Below are 19,060 nucleotides of genomic sequence, written 5' to 3'. Positions count from 1 at the left end.
AGCAAGCAAGGTGGACTTTATCTCATCAGTTAGCCATTTATCTCATCAGTTAGCCATTTAGATACTTTTGAACTGGTAAAAGTAAGGTTGGAGCCAGGCTGCTTTAATCAATGGATGGGAAGTGAAAAACATCTTATCATGGCATCCCTTTCTGACTTATTTTCTACCATACAGTTGGCTCTCCACAACTGCAAGTTTATCATTTATGGATGTTATTATTCACAGATTTGATTAATACATTCTCTTTAGGAATCCCTAGTTTCTCCAACACTACTCTATGGTCAACTTTAGATGAAAACTGACTGTATAGTCACACTGGAGGACCTAGAGTTTAAATGCAGCCTTCAGACATTTCTGTGGTCATCTTCTGGCAGAAGTCATACTTCAGGACCTAGAGATTCCTTGTTTACACTGACCCCAAACCCCATGTTTGATGAGAAGTCACTCCTGGACATCCAGATGATATTCAGGGAATTTTAGTTCATATCATGGGGGAAAATCCAGTCAACCTGGTTTTGCCCTGCATTATAAGAACTTAAGAATTCTCCAAAATTTTGGTGAAACTCTGGAGCAACATTTCAGGGTTAGTGTGGACAGCTTGAGTGGCTGTAATCTGAACCAGTCCACTGTCTACACCAGCATTTCTCAACCTGGGGGTCGGGTCCCCTAGGGGGTCATAAGGGGTGTGTGAGAGAGGTCACTAAAGACCATCAGAAAACACATATTTCTGATGGTCTTAGGAACCCCTTTGGCAGAGAAGGCTGAAGATCTCTCCACCTGTCATGGGGGTTCTGTTTAGGAAGTTTGGTCCAATTCTATCATTAGTGGGATTCAGAATGCTCTTTGATTGTAGGTGAAGTATAAATCCCAGCAACGACAACTCCCAAATGTCAAGGTCTATTTTCCCACCAACATTGTTCACATTTTGAGTATTCATGCCAAGATTGGTCTGCATCCATCTTTTTAGAGTCCATAGTGCTCTCTGGATATAGGTGAACTAGAACTCCAAAATCCAAGATCAATGCCCACCAAACCCTTCCAGTATTTTCTGCTGGTCATGGGAGTTCTGTGTGCCAAGATTGGTTCAATTCCATCGTTGGTGGGGTTCAAAATGCTCTTTGATTGTATGTGAATCCCAGCAACTACAACTTTCAAATGACAAAATCAACTCCCCCCTTCCACCCCACTAGTATTCAAATTTGGGCGTATTGGGTATTTGTGCAAAATTTGGTCTAGTGATATACAACTTGCATATCAGATATTTACATTGCAATTCATACCAGTAGCAAAATTACAGTTATGAAGAAGCAACAAAAATAATTTTATGGTTGGGGTCACCACAACATGAGGAACCATATTAAGGGGTCACGGCATTAGGTAGGTTAGGAACCACTGGTCTAGTGCCACCATCTCCTCCTCCCTGAAACAGGACTCTGAAGTAGTGTATGTGTGTGTGTATGTGTGCACATGTGTACATGCACACTTAAAAAAGAAAAGAAAAACCCTTTATGTCTTTCCAAATGAAATGTCAAGTAAAGATTATGAGAACATATAACAAACCAATTTTCCAGCCAGTTACATTTTGTGTAGTAATTATGCTTGCTATTAAACATCATCATGGGTTTGCTGAAGAATAACAGCTTTGTATTTCTGAACTCCTTTCAGTGAAACTAGTTCCAGATCACCAATTAAGGTGTGCTCAAAGAATGCATTTACTTGTGTATTGTATGAATAGTCACACCCAAAATATGCACACATTTTTCTGAAAGCTGAACTTGACTATGGCTTCCTCCAAAAATGAATGCTTGGGAAAATAAGAAGTAGGAAAATGTGCTCCCAATGGAAGATAATAAAGTTGGGGGAAAATTTTGTTCAGCAATTTCTCTTTCTCTGTGCATGAAATACTCTTTTTGAAAGTAATATTTGTAGTACCTAATTGTACAGTTGCAAAAAACCTAATTCCAGGATTCCAAAATTGCAACATTGGTAGACTTTGCATTGTTCCTGCATTTGTCTGAATTAGTAAACCAGCATTGTCCCCATTATTATTAACACACCAATTCCAATACAAGGGATCACTAGCTATTCTTTGAACAGTCATTTCACACTATTTTACACTTCTAAAGGCAGTACTTATTGATCCCTGGTAGAAACAGCATGTGAAATGTATGCACTGTGTGATGCTAGCATTCATGTGTGCACATTTATGTGTATGTGTTCTAGAGAAACAATGTGTCTATTAACTTTAGTTATGCTAGATTTGTGGGTGATGATTGTTTAACGGAGCAGGATACAGAAATGCACAAAATATCCTGTGGATCTGTTTTCATTCATACAAGTAGTCCCTTCATTTTATAAAAACCACAACTACTCCATAACATCATTTTTATGGCCAAGCCATCACAAGATAGTAAGCCTTCAGGTGATAAAATTCTCACTACCTAGCTAGTCTGGCTCTCAAATGGAAGATATGCTACTGGAGCTGCTCCAAAAAATGTACCAAAAACCTCACAGCTTGATAGTATTTACCAGAGATTGGAGCCCAGGTTTCAACATCACCTCCCTTTCACAATAGCAAATTAGGACATTGTGAAGGAGGATAGAATGAATAATGACAAAATATGGATCTGGGATAATGACAACCTTCTCCAAAGTTACTTTGACAACAGAGGTCTATTATTATGCATAATCAAGGACAGGCCCTGCTGTTTGGCATGGTACGGTAATCACCTCAGCTAGCAGATCTTAGGGAATGTATTTCCAAAAATACATGTGTTACTATTAGACTACTATATTGCCCTCAGTTGCTATACAGGCATCCTGCGTGGAAGGGATAATTCAGCCAATAGTCTAGCTGTCTTCTGTAGATGGAATTAGGGAGGGGGAACACACCATTTTAAAAGGTAGGAAAACAGTTTTGGGCAGTTCTGTGAGCATCTACTTCCTCCGAGTTCAGTGGAGGTCACTCCCTCAAGCTTTATCTCCCTCTGGTACATCCTCGGCCCCTCTAGAAATCTTCAAATTAGATTGCTCAAGGAAAATGCTTCTGACTCGAAGAGTGCATAATTGCTCATCAACGTGCACAAATATTGTGCAATCACCTTAAATGTGGCTCAGAAGTTGCATAATTTCATCACAAGCTGTATTGCGGAGCTGCTGTTCCATATTCTCTTGCTACCCATAATCAGACCAGAGGTTGATGAAACCTTGTTTTGCAAATCGCCATCTTCAAAGCATTGCATAGTTAGAGTTACAATGCAGATGATTTTAATATTCGGATTTTGAGTTGTCTAAAGATATGGTGAAGTTCCAAATTTTCTCATTCACTAATTGTAAAGCAAGTTTCTGATAAACTCATCTGCTGGTATCCCCCCCTCCTCTTTCACACACATACGCAATTAGAGTTTGAAAAATTTACTTGAGTCATCCAGTTTTCATCCCAGAATAGAAATTTATCTATCATAATTGATTCAGTTCTAGCTAACAGAATTGATTTGGTGATTAATTTAATTAGTTTATCATCTCCTTTCTGTTTCAGTTGCATACAGCTCCTCCTTAGATGTATTTATTTCTATTTCAACCAGTAGCACAAACACTTTGGTGCTAGCTTGGAGAGAAAAATTAAGTCACCGTCTTACAATGACAACTTTCCACATAACCCAAGGAGTGAATGCTTTTGATTTCCATCCCAGACTCAACTTGATAGGTATGTAACACTTTAATTTTTATCTTTTATTGTAAATTTTAATAGATTAATCAAAAGTCTAGAAGTGGTTCTACCTTTCTAAATGGCAGTTCTCAAGATCTTTTAGAATGGCACCATAATAGTTGAAGTGGAAGTAAGCTGATGTAATTGTATAATTCAGGTAAAAAGATTATATACTGCAAATCAAGCTGGCCTAGCCTTTTCTCATCTCAAGAGTCTATGACAATGTGTGAAGTGGCTTGGGAATCTCAAAGAGAATATGAATCAATGTACATTGGACAGGATTCATTGGAGGAAACCATGATAATTAAATGTGGCTCTTCAATTGTAATAGCTTTTTCTGTAGGTGCACATTTTTGTAGACTATACACAAGGACAAGGGAGACTCATTCAAAGTAGGGAACAGGTTGATTTTCCCTTGTTGTAGAACTTGGAAGGAAAACATTAGAAATAATGAAGTTATCCATAATGAATTACTTTGGGCGGGAATGTAAACACAGCAATTGTGCATTTCAAAAATATTGTGAGAAGAATGTCATTAATTAGTTTTATCTTGGCATGAGTCATATTTTCTTGCTTACACTTGCAAAATGTATCTTTAAATTGCATTTAAGTTGCATTTTGTGTAGTATTTTCTAGGTTTTGTGCCATTCTTTTAACAACAAGAACAACAACAACAATAACTTAATTTTTTTATCCTGCTCCATCTCCCTGAGGTGACTCGAGGTGGCTCACATGGGGACCAGGCCCAAAAGTCTACAATAAAATACAACAAAATAAAATATATAACAATCAAAACAAATTAATTATCAAACTCTACAACTCAACATTACAAAATAAAAGCATATCCAGTGGACAGAGGCCATCGTGGCTCTTCAATGTTCAGTCTCGGAGGAAAGGAATAAAATTATAATTGTGCAATGTATTAGGAGTACTAATCGCAAGCATTTTACAACAGTAAGAAGAGGCAAATGGCACACAATTCTTTACTTAGAAAACAGGTTACTTTTAGCATTCATGAGCTTAAACGATTTTATCTTTTTGGCTATAAGGAACAGCACTACTGTTTTTTGACAGTTACTTCTTGCTGAGTGTGTTCAGACTCAATTGCATGAGCCTTCCTTGTGTGGTATTGTATAGCTAGTGCATAATTAACAATGTGAAAGAAGTAAGAGTGAGAGAATAATAGACAGAGGTAAGGTAAAGGTTTCCCCTGATGTTAAGTCCAGTCATGTCCGACTCTGGGGGTTGGTGCTCATCTCCATTTGTAAGCCAAAGAGCTGGCGTTGTCCGTAGACACCTCCAAGATCATATGGCTGCCATGACTGCATGGAGCGCGTTACCTTCCCGCTGGAGCGGTACCTATTGATCTACTCACATTGGCATGTTTTCAAACTGCTAGGTTGGCAGAAGCTGGAGCAACAGCGGGCGCTCACTCCGCTCCCGGGATTTGAACCTGGGACCTTTCAGTCTGCAAGCTCAGTGCTTTAACACACTTTGCCACTGGGGCTCCTAATAGACAGAAGGAAGCGACAAACATGGGCTGCACCAAAGATTCTGATTAGCTATAACTATATCAATCTATCTATATTAAAAATAGCCCTTTTTTTGCCTCCTTTTGTTTTTCCGAAGAGCCTGCCAATGAGTCAGGTGAGGTAAGGAGAGGGCAATGCTGACAAGGTGGTTGCTCCAAAGATTGGTGCTTGGTGTACATTTGGATTATCTGGGTTGATATCGGCAGTGACACAGATTTTAGACAGGGGTTGTTTCTCTCCATTATTGAAGTCATATCAGGGATGAGATTTAGAGCAATTGTTGGATGCAAGTTTAATAGGAAAGAAGAGAGACTGAATGATTGTTTTTGTGTATATGCTCAGAACTTCTGTGTGCAGAACATGTAATAGCTATGAGATCTGCTACAATATATCTGTGGACTTCATCACACGAAGGTTACAAACTGGAATTGAAGCATGGCCATTGCCATCATCATTGTCTTACAAGATTGTGGAGAAGTACTAGTACAGGATAATGGACTGGTGAATCAGTGCAGTTGTGTGAACAGAGCGACATGCAATAGCAAGGGGCTCTTTCTAGTATGTAGCCAGTAGCCACTGTTGGAGACAGAGCTACTGCTGTGGGAAATGTCCAGTGCGATAAAGTCCAGTGTCATTGTGGAATGGGGAATCCAGGAGTGGTTAACTCAGAATTAAGATAGTCACAAATAGAGGTAGCAGCAGTGGTAACATAGGATTTGCTTCATGGTTTGGAAAATAGCAAGGAACAATGACCTTTTTGGGTACTCAGAGTAATGAGCAATGTATCTCGTGCCCTTTGAACAGTAGCGTTCCAACATTGCTTATCATTTAAAAAAAAAGAAAAACAAGTAATGAAAAACAGTGCACAACATAACACCAGATACTTTCTCAGTGTTTTCATGACTACTGGCAACAAATTATTCTTCAAGCATAGTAATAAATAAGAGAGACATATGACTTTTAAAATAGTAACTTTCCAAGTTCTGCATAAAAGGGAAGTGTGTATCGTCTCTCTTTCTTTTGGCTGGTAATGAGACAGCCATGGTTATCAAGGAAGTGTGATAAAATGAGGAAATCATTTTTCTGGGCTGAATTCCATACAGAAAATGTGCAGTAAATCATAGAGTGTTGTAAAACATGGCATTTGCCTAGTGGTGGTTGTATCTTAGTACTCCTGATTGCCTTGGGTCCTATATATCAGGATAGTTCTGCATGACAAATGCAAACTGATTTGAGATAAATATAAGCAGCACAAGTTCCCCAGAGGAGCTCAGCATATCATACTCTTGTGAGGATTGTGAGAATCCAGCTTTTTAAATCCTCTTGTAAAACAGAAGCTGTCAGGGTTTTGGGGACGAAGTCATAAAGGTTCAGCCAATTTAAGCAGGTGTAGACCGCCATCATCTCTAGCTCTACAGTCCATGAATGCTCAGAGGATTGCCTCTTTTACTGTTTCCTGCATGTCAAGTGCAAATAAGGAGTATAACAAGAGGTTTTCAAAGACTAGTCTACAAACATAAATGTTAAGGCTCTGTGTGTACAAGCTTTCAATTCACCTGTCAAATTTATGGTGACCCCATCATTTCCTTAAGTGAGGAATACTGAGAAAGAACTTAGCAATTTCTCTTCCTCTGGAATATAGCCTACAGCACGTGGTAATCATTGGTAGTTTCCCATTGTAGTATTAACCAGAGCTGACCTTGCTTAGCTTTCAAGTCAGACTGAATCTGATGCCTTTAGGGGTTTCACTTCTTTAAAAACTATTAAGAAGTCTGAAGAGTAGATATGTCTCTAATTATATCAATGCATTCTAGTTTAAATGCTGTAAATGTGGAGAATTGTAGATTTTTTAAAATAGGGAACAGTTCTGCCCAGAGACAGCAAGGCTTTCTGACAGATCAACAGTTCCCTGATGAAAGGGAATGAGTGCTAAACCAGGGTAGGTTTGTGATGAAGACATTCTCCTGGAGACTATAATGTCATGCTGGCTGTTTTCCAGCAGGCAAACTACTTCTGGAAATTTGCCAGTTCAACAGGGATGGTAATACAAGATTTTTAAAAATCAGGACATATGTTCTTTTAGCAATATTAGGGAGAGTACATTTTAAATCAGGATTATACTTGTTAGGAATGCAGAAGCACATAAGAAAAGTCATGCGGGATCAGGTGAAAATCCTAACAAAGGCCCCTTCACTGACTGCATTGAACTGCAGTTGGTATAGACTCATATAACGCAGTTCAAATGCAGCCCTCCAAAGTTCACCTGGAATCACTACAGCACCTAATTTCTGATAGTTGCCCACTCCTGATTTCCTGATACATGACATATGCAGTATTGCATAAAGAGTGTTTGGATTTGGACTTGGGAGATTCAGGTTCTAGTTAGTCCTCCATTAAGTGAGCTATGAGACTCAAGGAGTCACCTTGGGTTAGTCTGTCCTAATCTGTCTCACAGGGCTGTTCTGAGGATTAAATAAGGAGAAAAGTCACCTTAACCTCATTGATGAGAAGCTAAGATATACATGTTAACAATAATATGCACGCTACTAATGCAATAATATAACTTAAAATGATGACATGCAGAGTGTTCCTGGCCATTGTTCAATTCAATCAGCCATGTATTTTCTTATGCCACCACATTGTGTTTCCCATCCAGTTTTCTGTTCCTTCCATTGACAGGATGGGAACATAAGAGGTGGCCCACAGTGAAAACTGAACTCTGAGATAAGTTAGCTTGGGGCACGAATTTTGCCCATTTACTATTTGTATTAAGCCATCCGGGCAATTTGTTATTTTATTACAGCTAGACTATGATGTGGGCAATGACACCCATGGCCCTGCCCCTGATTATATATTTTTTATAATCCATCTTGAAATACATATACTAATGTGAGGACCCACACTGAGCAGAATGGGGCATCTTAGGGTGCATCTACACTGTAGAATTAATGGAGATTGACACAATTGTATCTGCCTTCTCTGGCAAAGAGTGCTAAAGATGGGAAGGCCTGGAACAAAACAGATTTTTTTTTTCATTTTCCTCTTGGTTTTTTTTATGTCCCCCACCCCGGTTTTTCCAGCCCCCCCCCCCATTTTTCCATTTTTTTACAGGCTTTCCCATCTCTAATCTTACCAAAACTACAAATGCCCTGATTCCACAGCATTGAACCATCGCAATTACAATGGGGCCAAATGGCATTAATTCTACAGTGAAGATATATTCTTAGTTGAATGTACATACATTGGTGCAGCTTGGTATTTATTATACTTTTGCAAGTGGTGAGTCACCTTGGATATCTTGAATGGTGAGATGGAAAGGCTTTTAATAAATAAGACAAGTGCATTTGAATAGATCAATTAAATATTTCTTATTATTCGCTAAGGCTCTTGAAACTTGCAAGTACTTTATTAGAATGTCTGCTTCTAACCCTGGGAGAGAGGTCAGGGCTTTTATTCCTTCTTAGATAATGGAAATTAAATCTGAAAATTGCATAAAATAAGTTCCGGGTGCAGATAGTATTTCCTTCTCTAAATCACATTGATTCTAAATCAAGGCAAGGCATTGTAAAATATATTACTTTTTTTTTTAAAGAAGGAAAGAAATGAACAGGGCTTTGAGGAGATACCTTCAAGTAATCAGATTTAGAGTTTGGAATCAAATCCATCAATTTTCAGTTGCAGCAACTATGGGGCATTCATCACTTGCATTTGGAAAGATTGTTTCTAAAGTGGCTGCACTTTGTGATTTTGATCAGCAACTGCAGGAATCAACTGCCGGGTTTGCCTTTGGAACCCTTATGTCACGTCGAAACCCACTGGATTCCTGGAGGGTCACTCAGACTGTGTGATAGCTGTTCAGTTCATTCTGGAACGCAAACTGCTCTTCAGTTTTGCCAAAGATAAGGTGAGTACTGGAAGAACTTGCAACACAAATATCATCAGTCCTCCTTTAGATAGAGAACTAGGGAAAAAAACTAACTGCTTCACTTCCTAACATTTATGACTAAGTCTACATGCCATAAATGTTATGAAGTGGAGCAGATGATGGACTGAGAAATAAAGATCCCTAGGTTTTATTTTTTGGTTTGTGTACGCCTTCAAGTTGCCTGTCGACCATGGTGCCTCAATGAATTCAGTAGGGTTTTCTTAGGCAATGAATACTCAAAGGTGGTTTACCAGATCCTTCCTCAGAATTATAGCTTGCAGCACCTAGTATTTGTTGGCAATCTCCCATCCAAATGCTATCTAAAATTGACCCTGCTTAGCTAGAGCTTTAGAACTGCATTTAGCCCTCCACATTTGTAGGTTTCGTTTTTGTAGATTTGATTATTCATAGATTTGATTAATATGTTATCTCTAGGGATCTCTAGGTCCTCTGTGATCCATTCAGTCCAATCACCTGCTGGGTATACAGTTAAAATCTTCTTGAAATATGTCCACCCAGTCTACTTCCAAATGTAGAATGTCAATCAGCTTCTGAATGCATCAATTTCTCTATCAAATGACTCTTACAACAGAGAAATGTTTATAACATTTAGATGGAATCTCTTGTGATTTGAATCCATTGGTTTATGTTCTTGTCTCTGGAGGAGCTGAAAGCAAATTTGTTCCATCATCTTCTTGATATCCCTTCAGATATTTAAAAATGGTGGCCATGTCATCTCTTTATCTTCTCCAAGTTAAAAATTCCCAGATCTTTCAGGTAATTTTATTAAAGCTAGGTTTCCAGATGTTTGATCATCTTGATCACTTTTTCTGGATCATTTCTAGCTTATAATAAATATTAATACACTTTATTTATATTCCACCCTTCTCCCCTGGGGGACTCAGAGCAGATTACTGTATCATAGAGCAGACAAAGGCAAACATTCAATGCCTTATTTACAAACATACAATAAGACATACAGCACAAAGGCAAAGACTTCTTTCATTTCTGACATTGCTAATATTTTTTTTGAAGTGCGGTGCCCTGACCTCAGGACAGTATGTCACATGAGCTCTGAACAAAATGGAATAAAGTGACACCTTTGCTATCCTTGATCTGAAAGTTATGCTCTTGTTGATGCATAGGCTGGATGGCCCTTGAGATCTTCCACTGAAATACTGTTAAGTTTATGTTGGTTAAAATTGTTCTTCATTTTAAATATTACATTGTGCTTTCTTTCCATGTTTATTTTACACTACAAACAAGATATGTACAGTGTGCATAGGCATTTGTTCATGTTCTTTTCAATTAGTTCACACAAACATTCTCCATCCATCTGCTACTGGTCCGGCCCATCCATCAAATTTTAAAATTATATATGAACCCTGTGTCTAAAAGTTTCTTGGGGCTCCATGAGAGATTTTTCCTTCAAAAAGTACTCCATGGTTTGAGAACCCCTGCTCTAAAAACCCCAATTTGTATTCCTTTTTCTCATGGGAAAGCAAAAGCAGCATCTTTGAAGAGGAGAGCTCCGTCTACCCATGAGGGTTCTCTACATAAGCTATTCATCAGAGGACATGGGTTCTTTTCTCCTTTTTGCTTTGGTGGTGAACCTCTATGGACAAAAGGCATGTCTTCAGAGTTGTCACTTTCATGTGAGCAAATTGATGGTGAGTGGCTAGAGCACTCCCTTCACTGTATGCTTAAAAATATACTCCAGGAACATGTACCTAGTGCTTCTTGCTTCTTTCATTTCATCCTTTCCTCTCCTTTTCATCTCCTCTTAACTTCCATTCCCAGAGCTATGGCAAGTTCCTTTCAACTTTGACAACCACTACTTTCACTGTTGGAGACGGCACCTCTGCCCTCCTTCCATCTCACTCTGGTCTCTTTGTGACTGGGAGTGCTGGTCCAGAGAGAATACAGTGACAGCTACACTGTTCTGACACTTTAAAAACAGACAAGCAGACACATGCCTTCTCTTTGAATGATTGTTTACCTGCTCTAAAATCTCAACAATGCAAGTGAAATTTAACTTAGTTTGCAATTGGGATGGAACAAATGCCTTTTGGACTTTCAGTTATAGCCAAGGTATATTTTACCCCTTTCTCCACCCCAATCTTGCAAAATGGGCATTTTTGTTTTGAAAACAAAAATCCTTTGATGATCTTTCAGCACAATGAGAATTAAAGCCAGGATCTGGGTGTGATACTCTGTTCCATTTGCCTTTGCAAACTGCTCCTGATTATGTTTTCAGTGTGCAAATGTTTGGCTTGTTATTTATTTATTTACAGCATTTATATTCCGCCCTTCTCAGCCCGAAGGGGACTCAGGGCGGATCACATTACACATATAGGCAAACATTCAATGCCTTTTAACAGAGAACAAAGACAAGACAAACATAGGCTCTGAGTGGGCCTCGAACTCATGACCTCCTGGTCAGAGTGATTCATTGCAGCTGGTTGCAGCTGGCTTGCTCTCCAGCCTGCACCACAGCCCGGGCCTTATTGTTTCTTTCACCCCATTTTTAGCTTGGCTTTCCTACACATACATATAGACTGATATCTCCAGCCTGGCTACCTTCCAAAAAGGTTTATGACAGCTCCATCAGTGACACACTGTGATGATCTATGGGTGATGATTTTTTTTTTTAACAAGAAGTGGTGTTTTTTTGTGGGGGTAGTTTTCTCCCAAGTTGATCCATAGAACCTCCCTACAGGTACTCACTACAGTAAGTCCCAAGATCTCAATTTTCCTCTGCAGTTCAAAATGGCAAGAAGAAGTGATGTGTTTTTCGATGGGTTGGGGAACTTTGGGGATTGGTTGTCACGACCCAGGCGGCAGAGGCACCAATAACCATACACAGAGGCCAGAATCTAACTAATATCTTTATTGAAGGAATATATAAAGTTAATAAAAACAAGTATAGAAAATAGTCCAGAATTAGACCCTTCAGGAAAGGTCAGAATTAGTCCAAAAAAGCAATGTCCAATAAGAAATATTAAGGTCCAAAGTTGTAATCCAATAACCGAAACACTCACTTTGCCAAGCAAAGTGAGGGGAGATGACAAGGTCCTTAGTCCATAAAACTTGAGCGTGGCTAGGAAATAACTTGATACTTGAAACAAGACTTGAACGTGGAACAAGGTAACTAAGAACAAGAACAAGGTCCGTGGAATAACTTGGTAAAATCCGTGAAACAAGGCAAGGATTAGTCCTGGGAAACAAGGCAAAGTCCGTAGGTAAACAAAGGCTGGGAAGCAAGGCGAAGGCTGGATAGCAAGGCAAGGCTTGAGCTGAAGCGAGGCTTGAAACGGAGCGCGCTGTCCAGACACAACTCGCTCCGTAGGCTGACGAATTGACTCCGCGAAGTTGCTACGCGGGCAAAACACCTATATAGAGTCCAACTTTCTCACCAAAGCGGTTCTCTGGGAATCAGAAACGAAAGCTAAACTCTGAGACCAGATGTTAAACTCCTTAAAGATTCTCACGAGAACCAATGTTAATTGGCAACATTCTTAGCTGCTATCCTCGCACTCCTGCGCGAAGCTGAATCCAAACTTCTCTGTTGTTTACAAAACTCCCGGCGCAAGAACACGGGAGAAGTAGGCTCTGGGGTTGTTTGACATACTTCTGGGGCACAACTTTCTTGCAGGTGCAAGGTTTCCAGATCTGCCTGGGAAGGATCTGGCTGAGAGGAATCCAGTTCAGACTGGGAAGGTAAAAAACCCAAGTTTTCATCTTCATCAGGGATTACAATGTCCTGAGCAGGACTACAAGGCCCATGGTTCATCACACTATCCCCCTCCTCAGGGCCCCTCCCAAACTGGGGTCCTCTCCCCGAGGCGCGAGGTCGCGGTTTGGTGGGATAGGTCAGATGGAAGCGACGGGTTAGATCAGGAGCATGGACTGTGGAGGCGTCTTCCCAAGAGCGTTCCTCAGGCCCAAAACCCACCCAGTCAATGAGATATTGTAGGCGGCGGCGATGAAAGCGAGAATCCAAAATGTCCTCAACCTCGAACTCCTACCTTGATTTCGGGGCCCGGCTGGCGGTGTTTGTCAGCGTGGCGTTTATAGTCCTCCTTGGCTTGGTCCAGTTGCTGGAGCAAAAGTTGTTGCACCGCTGTGAGTTCCTGCAGCCAATCCTCTGCTGCGGGAACTTCTGAAGTTTCAATGACAGGGGGAAAGAAACGTGGATGGAAACCGTAGTTTGCAAAGAACGGCGTTTCTTTTGTAGAAGCTTGAACTCCATTATTGTAGGCAAACTCAGACAGTGGTAACAGAGAAGCCCAATTGTCCTGTTGGTAGTTTACATAACAGCGAAGATACTGCTCCAAAGTGGCATTGGTGCGCTCCGTTTGCCCATCTGTTTGGGGATGATGAGCTGAAGATAAGCGAGAGTCTATGCCCAGTAGTTTTTGTAGTGCCTTCCAAAAACGAGAGGTGAATTGAGATCCACGGTCTGTGACTAAACTCTTGGGCAATCCATGTAGTCTGAAAACATGCTGAAGAAATAGATCCGCAGTTTCTTTGGCCGTGGGGAGGCCTTCGCAGGGAATGAAATGGGCTAACTTGGTGAATAGGTCCACCACCACTAAGATCGTGGTGAATCCACAGGAAGGTGGTAGGTCAGTGATGAAATCCGCGGAAATTATTTCCCATGGGCGAGATGGGGTAGGAAGGGGGTGCAAAAGCCCTGAGGGCTTCTCCCTTCGTATCTTGGAGCGCTGGCATACTGGGCAGGTGTTGACATATTTTTCCACATCCTTGCGGATCTTGGGCCACCAAAAATCTCTTAGGATCAAATGCATGGTTTTAAATAGTCCGAAGTGTCCTGCTGGTTTGCAGTCATGACACAGACGAAGCGCTTTTTCCCTGCCCGGTCCGGGTGGGATATAAACATGATTTCTATAGCAGAGCAGCCCATCTTTAAGCGAAAAGGGAAAATGCAGACCTTGGCGAAGTTGGTCCTGCGCCCAGGCATCTGCTTGCTGACTAGCCCTGATTTCTTGAGCACAGATGGGTCCTGGAGTAGGGGAAGTTGAACCAATGGGACTGGATTTGGTGTTCCCCACTGTGAGCGTGGCAAAGTTCTCAGGTTGTAGCAGTTGGGATTCAAAGGTCTCCTTGCGTCCTGCAGCGTATTCCGGTTTACGTGACAGGGCGTCTGCTTGCTTGGTTTGAGCTGGGGTCACATAATGGATCTGGAAGTTGAAACGTTCAAAGAATAAAGCCCAACGTTGCTGCCTCTGATTTAATTTGCGGGCAGTTCTTAGATGTTCTAGATTACGATGATCAGTGTGGACTTCAATGGGGAATTTGGCCCCTTCTAGCCAATGTCTCCAAGTTTCAAAGGCTGCCTTTATGGCCAGTAGTTCTTTTTCCCAAATGGTGTAATTCCTCTCTGGTGTGGTTAGTTGACGAGAATAAAAGGCACAGGGGTGGAGGTGATCTCCCACCGGTTGTAAGAGTACAGCCCCAATTGCCACATCAGAGGCGTCCGCTTGCACCACAAAAGGGGTTCCAGGATTTGGGTGCTGTAGAATTGGCTGGGAGGTGAATAGTTTCTTCAGTTGCTGGAACCCTTTCTCTGCTTGATCAGTCCAGCGGAAAGGCTGCTTTCCACGGATGCAGCTAGTGATGGGGTCGGACCAGCGGGCAAAATCTGGAATGAACTTGCGGTAGTAGTTCGCGAACCCCAAGAAACGCTGCACCTCTTTCTTGTTAGTTGGCGCCCGCCATTCCAATACTGCTGAAACTTTGGCTGGATCCATGGAAAGCCCTAGAGGCGAGATGCGGTAGCCAAGGAAATCTACCTCTTGTAGATCAAAAGCGCATTTTTCTAGCTTGGCATAAAGTCCATGATCCCGCAGTCGTTGCAACACCATTTTGACGTGGTTCTCATGTTCTGATTGTGATCTGGAAAACACCAAAAAATCGTCCAGGTAGATTATCAAGAATCTGTCTAGATAGTCCTGAAAAATATCGTTGACAAAATGCTGGAACGTTGCGGGAGCTCCGCATAAACCGAAATTCATAACTCGGGACTCGAATAATCCGAATTTAGTCTGGAAGGCGGTCTTCCACTCGTCCCCTTCTCTGATGCGAACTAGATTATAAGCCCCCCGAAGATCCAGCTTGGTGTAGACCTTGGCTCCTCGAAGTCGGTCCAGTAGATCCGAGATTAAGGGCAGGGGATAGCTGTTCCGCTTGGTGATATTGTTCAATGCTCTGTAGTCCACCACCAAGCGTAATTCCCCTGACTTCTTCTTCACAAACATCACTGGGGAGGCGGCTGGGGATTGAGAGGGTCTGATGAACCCCTTGCGAAGGTTTGTCTCTAAGAATTCCCTGAGAGCTTCTTGCTCTGGTTCAGTCAGGGAGTAGAGATGCCCTCGCGGGATCGGGGCCCCCTCCACCAAGTCAATGGCACAGTCATAAGGTCTATGTGGGGGTAATTTTTCGGCTTCTTTCTCATTGAATACATCCCAATACTCGGAGTACTTCTTTGGCAAGGTGATGATGGGCTCGGAGTCTGTGGCATGGCATACCTTGGCTACGAGGCAATGGTTTTGGCAGTACGGTGAAGCAAACTGCAGTTCTCTGTTGGACCAGGAGATGTTAGGGTCGTGGAGTGTCAGCCATGGAATTCCCAAAATCACAGGGAAATGGGGAACCTCGGTAACAAAGAAGGAAATCTCTTCCATATGTTCCCTTATCCACATCCTGGTGGGTTCCGACCACTGGCTTACGGGGCCCGTCTTGAGGGGACGGCCGTCTATGGCTTGCACCACACGGGCATTCTTGAAATCATGATATTGTAATCCCAGAGAGTCGGCATACTCTCTATCGATGAAATTGTTGGTAGCTCCAGAGTCTATCATGGCGTGGATCATGACGGGTCCCCTTTTTGCTGACCATAATGTGACCACGAGAAGGAACAGGACCCCGGTTGGCGGCTCTTGGATGGATTTTTTGACCGGGTTGGCGAGCCTCTCTACACCCGGTCGTTGGCTTCCCCCGCCGGCTGTGTGCCAGTCGGCTCAGACGCCTTCGACTCCGTGGAGGACGCCGCCGCAAGACGGGCGGCAGGCTTCCCTTTGGCTGGGCACTCTCTGGCGAAGTGGCCCCCGTTCCCGCAGTACCAGCAGAGGTTCAAGCGTTGACGACGGGCCTTCTCGGCGGCATCTAGTCTGGGACGCACATTGCCCAACTGCATCGGCACCTCCTCGCCTCCTCTGGGGTATGGGGTTGGCGGCGGGGGTCTCCACACCGGACGTGGCTGAACACTGGCGGGAGCGGGGGGTTTTGCCCCGGCTCTACCGCCCTGGCCTCGAACCCATTGTTTCCTGTTGGCAATCATGACTTCAGCCCGTAAACATTGATCAATGAGTGCCTCGAGGGTCTGGGGAGGATCCACCTTGGAGATTTCTTCCAGCATTTCAATGTTGAGACCCTCCCGAAATTGTCCTCTGAGGGCTACATCGTTCCAGCCGGTGTTGTGGGCCAGCACGCGGAACTCGGCTATGTACTGAGACATGGGTCTGTCTCCTTGAAGGAGGCGCCGGAGTTTGTGACCGGCTGCCTCCAAATTGTCCTCGATTCCCCAGGTCTCCTTAAGGTGATCCAAGAAGCGTTGTGCTGAACTTAGGTGGGGGGAGGCTTGATCAAACAGGGCCGTCGCCCAGCTAGCCGCTGGTCCGTCTAGAAGACTGTAGACCCACGCCACCTTGATGTCTTCTTGGGGAAACTCGGCATCACGGGCCTCTAGATAAGCTTGACATTGGCGGCGGAAAACATGAACCTTAGCAGCTTCTCCAGAAAACTTGGTAGGCAACGCCATGGCCGGGAGGCGAACTCCGCGCTCCCTCAACCCTTTTATTTCTCCATCCTGCGCGTTGAGTCTGTCACGGATGCGGTCCACTTCGTCCTTGCTGATGGTGTAGCTGAGCGGCTGTCCAGCCGGCGCGGCTCCGGTAGACATCCTGGCCTCGGTTAGTTGGTGCTTATGGGTGGCGGAGTCAAACTGTCACGACCCAGGCGGCAGAGGCACCAATAACCATACACAGAGGCCAGAATCTAACTAATATCTTTATTGAAGGAATATATAAAGTTAATAAAAACAAGTATAGAAAATAGTCCAGAATTAGACCCTTCAGGAAAGGTCAGAATTAGTCCAAAAAAGCAATGTCCAATAAGAAATATTAAGGTCCAAAGTTGTAATCCAATAACCGAAACACTCACTTTGCCAAGCAAAGTGAGGGGAGATGACAAGGTCCTTAGTCCATAAAACTTGAGCGTGGCTAGGAAATAACTTGATACTTGAAACAAGACTTGAACGTGGAACAAGGTAACTAAGAACAAGAACAAGGTCCGTGGAATAACTTGGTAAAATCCGTGAAACAAGGCAAGGATTAGTCCTGGGAAACAAGGCAAAGTCCGTAGGTAAACAAAGGCTGGGAAGCAAGGCGAAGGCTGGATAGCAAGGCAAGGCTTGAGCTGAAGCGAGGCTTGAAACGGAGCGCGCTGTCCAGACACAACTCGCTCCGTAGGCTGACGAATTGACTCCGCGAAGTTGCTACGCGGGCAAAACACCTATATAGAGTCCAACTTTCTCACCAAAGCGGTTCTCTGGGAATCAGAAACGAAAGCTAAACTCTGAGACCAGATGTTAAACTCCTTAAAGATTCTCACGAGAACCAATGTTAATTGGCAACATTCTTAGCTGCTATCCTCGCACTCCTGCGCGAAGCTGAATCCAAACTTCTCTGTTGTTTACAAAACTCCCGGCGCAAGAACACGGGAGAAGTAGGCTCTGGGGTTGTTTGACATACTTCTGGGGCACAACTTTCTTGCAGGTGCAAGGTTTCCAGATCTGCCTGGGAAGGATCTGGCTGAGAGGAATCCAGTTCAGACTGGGAAGGTAAAAAACCCAAGTTTTCATCTTCATCAGGGATTACAATGTCCTGAGCAGGACTACAAGGCCCATGGTTCATCACATTGGTGGTGGTTTTCAGGGGTCACAGGGCCCAATAGGTTAAACCCTTGTTCTGGCTGAACTGCTGACCTGAAGGATGATGGTTTGAATCGGTGAGATGAAGTGAGCTACCATCTGTCAACCCTAACTTCCCTGACAACCTAGCAGTTTGAAAACATGCAAATGTGAGTCGATAAATAGGTTCAGGTGGGAAAAAGGCAAGAGATGCTCCAACCATTCTTGCCATTCATATGATCAGGAAGTAACAACACTCCTCAGCTTGAACATGGAGAAAAGCACCTCCCAGAAGCCAGAGTTGAGCACCACCTCCAGAAGCCGGAAATGAAAGGAGAAGCCTTGCTTTTGTTTGTGTTTGGTTGCCTCACTACATCTATGTTTGTAAGGGAACTGAATGTTTGCCTGTGTATGTAAATACTGTAATCTGCTCTGAGATCCCTACGGGAGAAGAGCGGAATATAGATAAAGTGTAATAACAGTAACAACAACAACAACAACAACAACAAAACAGAGTCAACAACATCAACAAATCAGATTCCAGGCTTTGCATGTGGCTTGTGGGACATACATGTCTACTCCTGTCTTATGTTGTTACACCAATTTCATACCATTTTAATAGTCCTGGCTTCCACATACTGTATGCTGCAGTTTGTTGAGATACTTAGAATTATTTTACTAGAGTGCTGTAGCCTGCTTTGCTGAACTACAGTTGGAGTACCATGAGTGCCTATCTGAACTATAGAATTAAAATTATTTCATCCTCAAACTGTCTGTCTCTTATCAGATCAGAGTATCTTAGGAATGGCATTTCAAAGGAGCAAATGAGAGCACTCTTCCAGAAAATATGATACAATGGTGTAGTGTAGGAATGTCATGAAATATTGTAGAAAATCAGTAAG

The 19,060-nt window shown here is 42.7% G+C and overlaps 1 protein-coding gene and 1 long non-coding RNA gene across 8 annotated transcripts in view; one reads left to right on the top strand and one right to left on the bottom strand.

The window, feature by feature from the left end:
- The window catches only part of LOC134297886 (uncharacterized), a 414,859-nt gene that overhangs the window by 240,904 nt on the left and 154,895 nt on the right, over positions 1–19,060 (bottom strand). The window lies entirely within an intron of this gene.
- The window catches only part of wdr49 (WD repeat domain 49), a 191,847-nt gene that overhangs the window by 47,332 nt on the left and 125,455 nt on the right, over positions 1–19,060 (top strand). For all 7 annotated transcript variants that reach the window (XR_010004836.1, XR_010004835.1, XM_062976739.1 and 4 more), the window contains exons 6-7: positions 3,539–3,706; positions 8,997–9,145. Coding sequence is in view for 5 of the 7 variants with exons in the window: in XM_062976739.1 (XP_062832809.1) it covers positions 3,539–3,706; positions 8,997–9,145 (317 nt within the window). In the remaining 2 variants the exon portion in view is untranslated. The remainder of the gene's footprint in view (positions 1–3,538; positions 3,707–8,996; positions 9,146–19,060) is intronic.

Source organism: Anolis carolinensis, chromosome 3 (assembly GCF_035594765.1).
Source record: "Anolis carolinensis isolate JA03-04 chromosome 3, rAnoCar3.1.pri, whole genome shotgun sequence".
NCBI classification, from domain to species: domain Eukaryota; kingdom Metazoa; phylum Chordata; class Lepidosauria; order Squamata; family Dactyloidae; genus Anolis; species Anolis carolinensis.
This window is presented reverse-complemented; position numbering and strand designations above follow the sequence as displayed.